Source organism: Clavelina lepadiformis, chromosome 2, assembly GCF_947623445.1.
Source record: "Clavelina lepadiformis chromosome 2, kaClaLepa1.1, whole genome shotgun sequence".
Taxonomy (NCBI): domain Eukaryota; kingdom Metazoa; phylum Chordata; class Ascidiacea; order Aplousobranchia; family Clavelinidae; genus Clavelina; species Clavelina lepadiformis.
This window is the reverse complement of record NC_135241.1, coordinates 7,483,686-7,494,898: the sequence shown is the minus strand read 5'-3', so window position 1 is coordinate 7,494,898 and position 11,213 is coordinate 7,483,686. Positions and strand designations below refer to the sequence as shown.

General features: G+C 34.6%; 2 protein-coding genes across 2 annotated transcripts; both read left to right on the top strand.

Annotated features, from left to right (window-relative positions):
• LOC143446367 (uncharacterized) lies at window positions 1-2,749 on the top strand. Its single transcript, XM_076945966.1, has one exon. The coding sequence runs from the start codon at window positions 473-475 to the stop codon at window positions 1,370-1,372; it is 900 nt and encodes a 299-aa protein (XP_076802081.1). The 5' UTR covers window positions 1-472; the 3' UTR covers window positions 1,373-2,749.
• A 6,424-nt stretch (window positions 2,750-9,173) lies between these two features.
• LOC143444886 (uncharacterized) lies at window positions 9,174-10,523 on the top strand. Its single transcript, XM_076943680.1, has 2 exons — window positions 9,174-9,867; window positions 9,991-10,523. Exons 1-2 carry the CDS (start codon window positions 9,174-9,176, stop codon window positions 10,521-10,523), a joined length of 1,227 nt encoding a protein of 408 aa, XP_076799795.1.
• Window positions 10,524-11,213: the final 690 nt, after the last annotated feature.

The following is an 11,213-nucleotide window of genomic DNA, read 5'->3' as shown; positions in this document are numbered from 1 at the left end:
AAATGAATCTAATTGTTTGATCAATAGTGCTTAATGAATTTTACTCAAGTAATCTGTTTTGCATAATTTTAATATATTGAAACTCTCCATCAGGTTTTTGTTATTGGTGTTACATGCTTTTTCTAGGCGTGTGTGTTCCATTGCATTATCAATATTAAAATTATGCTAAGACATTTGATAACCTTAATTCAAGGCAACTAATTTTTTTGTTTGTGCAGCTGTTTTGCCAACTTTCCCTGAAAGAATCCGCACAATTTACATTTTCCAAAATGGTCTTGCCTTTATACATTTTTTATTGTGCACATGTGTTTCCACATTTGAAGGCTGACATGTGATCCAGCTTGACCTATTTTAAGAGCATTATCACATGGTCTTAATTTTATAATGTTTATACTTATTTTTTTTCAGGGAATTGCTAAGTGTTTTATCTGTTTGATCATTGTGCATTTGTTCCTTTACCAGAAAAAAAAACATGGAGAAATCATTTTCCCCATTCAGTGATTATTTTGGACTTTCCAGCATTATTCAACAGGATGAAGATAAGACTTGTAAAGTTTATGATCACAGTACATTAGATGTGGTCAGTAGTGTTCCACATGACTACTCTGCTTGGTTAGACAGACGTCTGGAGGAAATAATTCATAAATACAAAGAGAAAATGTCTTTAAACGGTAATAACTCACAAATTTGCCATTCAAACAATTATCTAAATCAACAAAAGACTGTTCAGAGTCCCAATGTCAAGTGTGGTTCTCAGCTTGGTCTTTCACACAAAAGTTTATCATTAAATCAAAATTCATATGGCCCAATACCCACCTACAGTAGTAACAACAATAGATCAATCCAGTTCTCTCCTACTGGTTTTCCAACCATGACATCCCAGCCTATGAATGTTTCACCTCCCCCCTCCTACTTTCCGTTTTCGTCAGCACCGTCAACACCAATACTTAACTCAACTGGTTCATCTCCTGCTCATTCTCCATTTGCAAGCCAAGTTTTGATGGGACAGAGCTTGCTGTCAACCCAGCAAAGCCCCACATCACTGCAGCAGAGCAACCCAAATGAACAAGAAATTAAGAAAGAGATCAACACTTCCGGTGTGATGAGTCAATTGCAACAGCAGCCAAATCATGGCTGCTCTTTTTGCAGAAATAACAAAGAAGTGGAAGAATGGGTAATGTCTCATCAATTAAAGGATGCCCTTAATCGTGTTACCTGCCCGATCTTGCGAAGCTATGTGTGTCCTCTCTGTTATGCAAGTGGAGATAATGCCCATACTTTGGGTCACTGTCCTTTAAATCCTGACAAAAATTCAAGTCTTCCTTTAGCAGTTAGACGAAGAAGCAACGCAACAGGAAAAGTTAAGTTATAAAGATTCGCTCACAATGGATAATTTTTGGGCATGATCTCTGTTGCAGATCATGCAAATAACTTTTAATTATGAAACAAGAAATTTTACTGTAATTATGTTTATTTATAAAAATGTTGTTAACATGCATACAGTTTTCTGTTTGACAATTTTATTAATAGTGTGTTTTCTCATGCTGGAATAAGTTTGGAGTTGAATGCATTTATATTCTTTTTAAATTTATTTCATGTAGCGGAGTAGATATTGGGAAGTTTTTACCATGAATCTTTAAAAAACCTGCATTTGTTAACATGGTAGTAGAAATTTTTTCAAATTGATGATTAATAAAGAATGTAGTTACTATTTGATTTTATTTCCTATAGAAATGTGACTGTAATCTTCTTGACAAAAGTTGTACAAAACATTCGTACATAAATCGTATACAACTTGTCAGAAGTGAGACTTTTTTATTCACTGTTAGTTCTTGCTTTTTATAGTTTGTTCTTGTGTTTTTTTATATTACATCCTGGTTAAGTGTATTTTATACAACAAATGCTTATAAAATGCATTAAAGAAATGAAATACTGGTTACACATAAGTACACTTTAACTTTATACTTCTGTATTAAAAATGATATAAATAGACTAATTTGCCAGGACAGTAATGAACTTGTTTGCTGTTTTTTTTATCACTGTTCCTTGTTGCTTACAGGGCTTAGTAAATCTGTGCGTCTGTAGTAAATATCACTCATGTCAGTCATGCCACTTGTAAAAGTCTCTGAATTTTATTACCAGAAAGTGTATTATACAAAAATGCTGCTGTTAATTTGCAATTTCATTTTATACACCATTAAGATCCCCTTGTATGTATTATATATAGAATAGATGAACAGTTCTTACTGCTTTAAAGCATTGTCGATTTATTTCGTATTGGCATTTAATAGATTTTCTTGCACAACTAAAGCAAGCCTTGTACAGAGTGCAATTAAATTATTTGCAGAAATTGGTTGTATGGCACGATATGATGTGCAAAAATTTATTGTTTGGTAAAAATGTATGTTCTTTTTGCTTGTTGTTGTTTTCTTTATGTTTAAATGTTTTCTTCTGTAATGTGCTTCTTAAATTAATTGATGTCATCTGCATTTTGTATAGGAACCAATGAAGTTAATACTTCTGGATAAAAAATTTGTAATACAATCTTTTAAATTTTAGCACTCCGTTACATTTGGTACTCTACTGCACAATGTGTTGCAACTACTTCAGTTTGATTGATGTTGTGCTTTAATTTAATAAAATGGGTTATGTTACTGCCATTATTTTGTTGAAAACTTAAAATTTAACAATGCTTTTACAAAGCGAATGTGACGGTGTTATGTTTTACATTAAAAGGTGCTCTGCTTAATAGTATTGTTGGAAAGTAGCGGTTGAAGTTTAGTATAGGTTCCACTTGGAAATGGAAGGAAGCAAGATTAGCTGTTCGAGAACTTGAACATAAAGAACTTGAAATATTTAGTGCACTCTTTGGTTGGCTTCAAACTTTAAATGAAGTTCCAATTCCATTTAATTTTCTTGTGAAATTACTAAAACTGCCTACTACATGGTTCTCCCCTAAAATTTGTATATCAGTATACTTTTTGCAATAACTTAATTGAATATAAATAAAATGTATTTTATCTCATGCTGCTACACCATACCATCCAAGTAATAGGCATTCTTGGCCAGGTGTCTCAAACGATCAAACACTAACCTTACTCTCATTGGTCTTATACAATGATGTAAAAGCCATACAATTTGTCCAAATGACAAATGTAAGTGACAAAATTAGATTGTTACATGTATGCTGTTTGTACTTATGTTTGTAAATTACTGGTAATGATTGGATTGAAACAAAATTGATAATTTTTTAGTTGTTGTACCCTGTAGTATCTGAGATACAACTTGCATTGCATCAAGTCAAAAAAATGCTAGTTTGTCAAAATAATTTGAAATCGTTTCTCAACCGCTCCTATGTTACATAAATTGTATTTGTGAGGCCGGGCAGAGGCAACAGGCAGTGGAGGGATTCAGCCGGTTCGTGCAAACCAGTTCTTGGAATTTTAATGACCTCCGCGAACCGGTTGTTATCAAGTGCAGTGTTTTTTTTAAGGTGTTTTGGGGGACCGAAACGGTCCCCCAAATTTCTCCAGCGGTTTCCCAAAATTTGGACTTGCTACTCTGGTCTTGCTAATTTGGTCTCTTAAAACTACTTAGCGGTCACCTAAACCAAACCTTAAAAAAAAACCTGATCAAGTGTATGTATAGGCCTATGTCTATATCGGCCCAGGTCAATATGGCATGCTGCTAGTGACAGAACCGGATGTTAAAATATTTGAATTCCACAACTGGAAACAGGTGATAATGTTATGAAATTACAACAATATGAGGGAGCAAACTGTAGCAGCTTTTGGGTTATGGCATTAAAAGAATGTCTCAATTAAAAAAATTGCTAATTTAAGAATTTCATTCATTCGCATCCTCACCGTATAGTGTTTATGGACCTTAAGAAAGCTTTTGATACTGTAACTCATAGGCAATTACTTATGAAACTAGATTACTATGGCATTTGTGACAAAGCTAAAGAATTGATAAAATCATATTTGACATGTAGACAACAATTAGTCAAGTGAGGTGATTATTGATCAGAGCAAAGGTACATCTCAATAGGGGTGCCACAAGAGTCAGTATTAGGGCCACTGCTTTTTCTGCTGTATATAAATGATCTACCCAACAGCACTTCTCTTGGAACAAGACTATTTGCCTTATCATACAATATTATACAATTTGTATTCAAATATTGCAAGACTTGAAAAACAAATGAGAATCGAACTTAATGAGGTAAATAAATAATTGGCTAAAAATTAACAAGCGTTCTTTAAATTATAGTAATTCTTTTTTCACGATAACAACATCTAAAATCTGCAAATGGCAAAAGGTACACCTGACCATAAATGGCAAGAAAATAGAAAGGGCTACCAAAATTAAATATCTAGGCATAATTCTAGATGAATAATTCAAATGGAAATATCATGTTGAAGGGCTTTGCATAAAATTGTCAAGAATCTGTGGTGTCTTGTACAAAATTCAACAATTTACCAATAAATAGGTTTTGATGATATTATACTATAGTCTAGATCAGCGTGGTCCAACTGCAGGCCCGCGGGCCAAAGTTGGCCCGTGAGCACCGATTTTTTGGCCCACGAACTGATAGTTAGCTTTGATAGTCGCTATTGTCGAGGAAGAACCTCGACCGCAGATGTCACATTGATCAGCATTTAATAGCTAAGTAGCTAAATAGCTAAGCTCTTCAGTTCTAATTTAAAAACATTGGCCCGCAAGATAAAAAAATGTTCTGATTTTGGCCCGCGATGAAAAGAAGTTGGACCACGCTGGTCTAGATAATAGTGCTTTACAATATCGTATATTGGCTTGGGGATCTGCATCAAATAGTGTTTTAAAGTCATTAAATATAATTCATAATAAAATAGTAAGACTAATTACCAATAGTAACAAATATAACAAACTAACTACACTTTTTAGAGCAAACGATATTCTAAATATTTCTCAAACCTACCAATTACAGACAGGCAAATTTATGCACAACTATTACACAAATCTTCTTCCCCAAATATTTAATGACTATTTCAGCGAAAACCAAATAGTACACAAATACAATACTAGATCATCACAGGACAACTTATTCTTGCTCCGAACGAAAACAGTAAAATTCAAAAAAAGTTAACATTCTGAGGACTTAATTTCTGGAATAAACTACAAAACAATATAAAAAAATTGTCTCATAAATATTTCTCATATTAATTGAGAAGTGGACTTGTGCAAGGAAAGTGCTGTTTGGATAATTGTGAATAGGGTGATGGAGGTATGGTTGTTGATTTCTTTTGCATCATATTGTTGATATTTGATTTGGTTAATTTGTTTGTTTTTTTATTTGTTCTGTGGTGTGTCTCTGTTTTGCAGTATTGATTTAATTGAGTTTCAGTTTTTGCTATCCGTTTTAATTGTCTTTTTTGCAATAGAATCTGGGGCAGATGGCCATTAGGTCTTTTCGCTGCCCCACACCAATCAATTATGTTATGATACTTTTTAGTTTGTTTTGAATGGTGAAATAAACTCTCTCACCCTCTCCACAGAAATGAGATTCTGATCTTTTGGATGTTGTTTTATTTTAACCATCCATGTGCACATCAACAACTTCTGCAAGCATATACATTATTGCTGTGTTTCTTGCTATAACGTAAATGCTTTTGGGGTTAATGGCTGTGCCAACCTATAATCATTATGGCACCATTAAATTTAACCCTTCGCTGTTGTGAGTAATAAACTCTTACAAAATGGCCGTATCTGCGTGGATTGCGTGAAACATGGAGGAAGTGGACAAGACTCATGAAGAGTTTCTAGACATGTAAGTGGTATGGACGGTATGGTGTTATAAGAATTGCCTAGCATTATTGATAATTAAATTTAATGTGTTAAATGGACCAAAAAAGTTTGTGTTTTTTAATTCTGGTTAGAACATCTAGCTTTGTAATATCTGTAAAACTGGCTTGATCATGCTGTACCTAAAGTGTATTCATTTTTTACAATGAAACATGGCCTAATTTTGGAGATGTGTATATGTACTAATTAGAAAACACTTGCAAGAAAAGTAAATTGAATACGTTACAAAAATCTAATTTAGCAAAGTCTAATTTACACTCATGATGCTGTCTAATGTTTTCTCATTTAATTAAACTAGATTTATAATGTATGTACCAACTTCCCTTAATTTGCAATCTTAATTTTCAGATGTTATGCTTTTCTTCCATTGCTTGTTTATAGTTAATTTTATTATGGTCGGATCTTGTACAATATTTTGTGAAATTGTTAGCTTTAAAAAAATAATAACATGCTTCTGTGTTTGATTAAATAGTTTTCGGACCAATGTAAATGCTATAATATAAGTAACATTATATTAAAAGTAACACTATTTTTCATAACAGCAAAACAATATTTTATTGCACATTGATGAGTATTAACTTCAATAAATCTAAGTGCCATTGGCGAACTGTGATTAATTACTAGTAGTAAATGAAAATTTCATACCTGACATGCACAAAAAATTCAACTAATCAGCAGTAATAAACAATCTATGAACGAAAGCAAGTGAGCTTAATAGTTGGGGAAACATTTACAAGGCAAAGACATTTGAACAGTGTGGATGCAAACATTTTCATTATGAACATTTTGCCTAGTAACTGTAACTAGATAATGCGATTATATTTACTACTTCTAGAACGTGGAACAAAATTAATTAAAGTTGCAAGATATACAGTCGTAAAATTAGATTGTTACTGCAAAAATATCAGATTGCTACATAGTGAAAAAATAATAGGTGTAATTGGACGTTGAATGTGAGTAAGATGTATGATACAAACCCAAAACAGAATAGATTTGCAAAGTATTGCCCAAATAGATTCTTTCGAATACAAAAGACATTACCTAGACATTTATCAACTTTGCTGAGAAAAGACTAGTTTGGTGGAGAAGATCAAGCAGACACAACATTCCTAACAACAAAGACCATTGACCAAATCAGTTGAGATTTTCCCTGATGAACATTCCTAACATTAAGCATGAGAGGGTGGTTGTGAATTACTTGGTGAAGTTTTAGGATCTGTTTAGCCACGATGAAGATGTTAATGGGATGTGAAGGATGGTCCATGAGATGCCCTTTATTTCTGATTGATCCCGGAGTTGGGCTCTTTGAACTTAAAAGAGCTAATTGCTTACATTTTTAACTACGATCGCATTATCTAGTTAAATGTGTGCAGTTCCTATCTGAGCTGTTTGCATCTACTCTGGGTCAAGTCTTTAAATTTTGCTTTGCTCATCCAACATTTTACTCTTTTATTTACATGTGAATAATATAGCATATGTTCACTCCATGGCATATAAGGTCACAAGTACATCAGGATGCATGACGACATCCAGTGAGAAACTGCTTGAAAGCTTTTGTTTATCATTTTCATACAGTCATGCTAGCTGGTTGTAATTGTCACATCATATACATAGGACAGATACAGTAAACCCACTGGTGATGCTAGGATAGCAAGGTGCATAGATAAGTATACATTATAAAACAAAAATTGACATTGAAGTTTTTAAGGTTAGTACTTTAAACAATATCTATTAGCATGTTGACTGCCACAAAAACTTTCTGGTAAAAAGTAGGTTAATTTCTTCAGTCAATTATGACTTTACCTATTACTTTTGTATTGCCACCAAGGCTTTATTTAAGATCAAATATTTACATGGTAGGTACCAATCACTAACACCTTTTTAAATGTTCATGTTTAAGGAAAGGTTGGCAATGGCAGTTAACATGCTAAGTCACTATATAAAACATAGAGATATTTGAATATGTACATAGAGAATTGTGCTTTTTCCGTTGTTGCATATTTTGTGTGCATCATCCAATGGGTAAAATAAGGAGTTCTATTAAATAATTCAACATTGTTAGCACCACCATACAGGTTTGCAAATTGTTTTATAGTTTTGCAGAATGATACCCACTTACACTTCTTTGGCACAAATTTCAATGATTCTGAGAATATTCAGAATCTTGATTGTCCATCTTGGGGACCAGCTCCGAGAAATTCGTGACCCAAGCCATTATTACATTTTCCACACCGCACCTGAAATACTGGTCTTGTTATTACTGCTCCATATAATTATGTAAAAAGCCTGATGTTTCGTTTTCATATAAACCACGGACATTCGTATGGTATGATAATCCTTAGACTAACCAAATTCTTTGCACAACTTAAAACCGACAATAAGGCTTTGTTGCCTGAATCCCGGCTACAGAACTAGGCTTTTGTGCAAGTTACGATTGTCACATATTTTTATTTGCATTTTTGTTATGTTGCCCGAATTTAGAGCTATTCATTATGCCATATCCACAGAACAGGAGCAAGTGTCGCTTGAACCACTCACTACTGAGCCTACTAAATGATATAGACAACAAAACAATGTACTATTTCTTCTAAACTACATTGACAACAACCTTTAATGCTGTAGCAGATTCATGGTGCTTTGAAACACTGTCCGCATGTACTGTTTCGGTGAATGCTGGCCAAGGTGATGAATGCTCAAATTTCGATGTGCTTGAAAATAGCTCATATTCACATTTTGAGCAAACATAAATACCTGCAATCATAAACTGATTTGACTAGTAGTTATCTAAAGTATTTATAACAGCACGATAAAAACATACATCACCATTATAATTTCGTTTTAAATCACTCAGGGGATTAAAACTCAAATTTACTGTTTTAGGAAGGTAATTAAAGTAATGGTGATTTACTCATAAATATTAGCACAAAACATGACACACGCTCACAATTAAGGTTGGATTATCCGGATAACGGTTAACCGATTAACCGCAGTTTTTTTTTCTATCTGATATCCGGATATAATTCTGCCAGTTAACCGGCTAAAAGAGTATCGTTGCTAATGCGTTTTACTACAGTAAGTTTGAACATTCTTTGTTACGTAGAGGCAGACTCCCGCTGAGCGCAATTAAACCTTTGTTCACACTTCTATTGTCTTATACTTTCAACTACGGTACTCGTAAAATGCACGAGTGAAATTTACTATCACGTCACAAAGAAAGCATAATGAATGATTCTTTTAATAGAAGACTGCATTCTCACGGCAAGGTAAAGTCTGTGAAGTGTCAGTTGAAAAGTTTTGACTACAACCTAGTTTGAAGTGACTAAATTTAAGAGATGGAATTTAAACGTTTCAAAAGTGATAATCCAGTTTGGGGCTACTTTCTACGATCAAGAAATGGTGAGAGGGCAAAATGTGAAACCTGTGAAAACACGATTTCTTGTAAAGGTGGATGTACAGGAGCAATGAGAAACCACCTTGGTTTAAAACATAAGATTGTTCTTGACACAAAGAAAGCAAAACAGCAAGTTTCTTTGGAAAACACAAACAAATGTTCCGCAGGTACTAGCACGATTGAAAACTATTTTAAGCCAACCAAAGAGTCGCTGGAGAGGGTTGTTGCAGAGCTAGCAGCTGTGGACAGAATTTCTTTCAACACCATAGCTACTAGTAAGCAACTGAGACGAGCATTTTTAGCAAGAGGATACAAGCTACCACAAACGGTGCAAAATGTCAGAAGTATTATCATGACATTTTTCCAAACACTGAAAAGCGATACAAAGGAAATGATTGAAATAAAAAAAGAGACTGGAAAATTCTGTTCTGTCACTCTTGATGAATATACAAGCACAAGAAGCAGAAGATACATGAACTTAACCCTGCACTATGATTCAGACCCCGTTAATTTAGGAATGGTAAGAATCAAAGGTTCTCTTCCAGCTGAAAGAGTAGCGAATTTGGTGGAAGAAAGATTGCAGGAGTTTGGCCTCAAGATGGAAGACATTGTTGCAGCTACGACAGATGGAGCTAGTGTGATGAAGAGTTTTGGAAGAATGATTTGTTGTGTAACTTGTGTCCACCAGCTCTGTTTTGCGCATGGTTATCATTTAGCAGTAACTGACTTCTTGTATGCAAGGTAAAATCTCTTTGAAGGATTAGAGAATGAAAGGGAAAATAGTAATACTGGATCGGATTCAAAATTTTCTTCAGAAGAGATGGAAGAAGCTGATGAAGCTGCTGTAGATCTTGTAGAGACTGAAACAACCGGTGTAGAACTTCAACGGTTTGTTGGGGAAGTGATAAGGAAGGTAAGAACAGTGGTGAAGATGTTTCGCAAAAGTCCTCTTAAGAACGAAATTCTGCAAAAGCATATCCAAGCACAATTGAATACAGAGCTGAAGTTAATTCTAGATTCAAAGACCAGATGGAACAGTCTTTTAGAGATGATTAAAACATTTGTAAGAGCAGAAAAATGTATCAGAATGGCTCTTGTTGAGATTGGAACTTCTATCACCATTACGGAAGCAGAAATTAAAATTCTCCATGATCTGATTGATGTCCTTGAACCAGTTAAACATGCTGTAGATGGACTTTGCAGAAGGGACGCTACACTTCTAACTGCTGAGCGGATTCACGAATTTGTGCTTAAAACTCTTTCTAATTCTAATTCTGCGTACTTGAGGTAAGAATCAAGGAAAGGAGAAATGCATGTCTTGTTCATCTAGTTGAATATTTGCATGATCCCAATTTTCTGATGGAGAACAAGCTTGATACATTTGGCGAATACGGAAACAAGATGTATGCTCTTGCAGCAACCCTAATGCAAAAATTGATTGCAGCAGCAAAGCGTGGTCCTGGAGAAGACAGCCAGTTGATATCACTCGCTTCTACCACGGTATGTAGAGGATCATCACACGAATCTCTCAAGGAGGAATTAGAGCGAGCTATCATGTCGGCATCAATTCCAGTATCAGCTACTCGTCCTTCCAGTACTCCAAACCTAAACAGAAGAATGGTCCAAAAGGAATGTGAAGTCTTTAAAGCTTCTGGGAAACGACCTGCCAACCTTCAGACTCTCTATGAAGCGCTACTTACTATTCAGCCCACTTCTGTGGAAGCAGAAAGAGCATTCAGTGCATGTGGACTCTTTGTTACAAAACTCCGGTCCCGTCTACAGGATTCCACAATTGATGCATTGTGCTTTATAAGGAGGGCGTTGCAGAAGCAGTGAACATTAAATTTGCGTGATTTTTCTCGTATTCGCTCGTACTGCGCATGTACGTAGATCTACAATAAAACTGTGTAATGATTTTACAATCCATTTTTCATGCAAACCTCGTGAAATCGATTGTCTCACTTAGCAGTTATTATCCGGT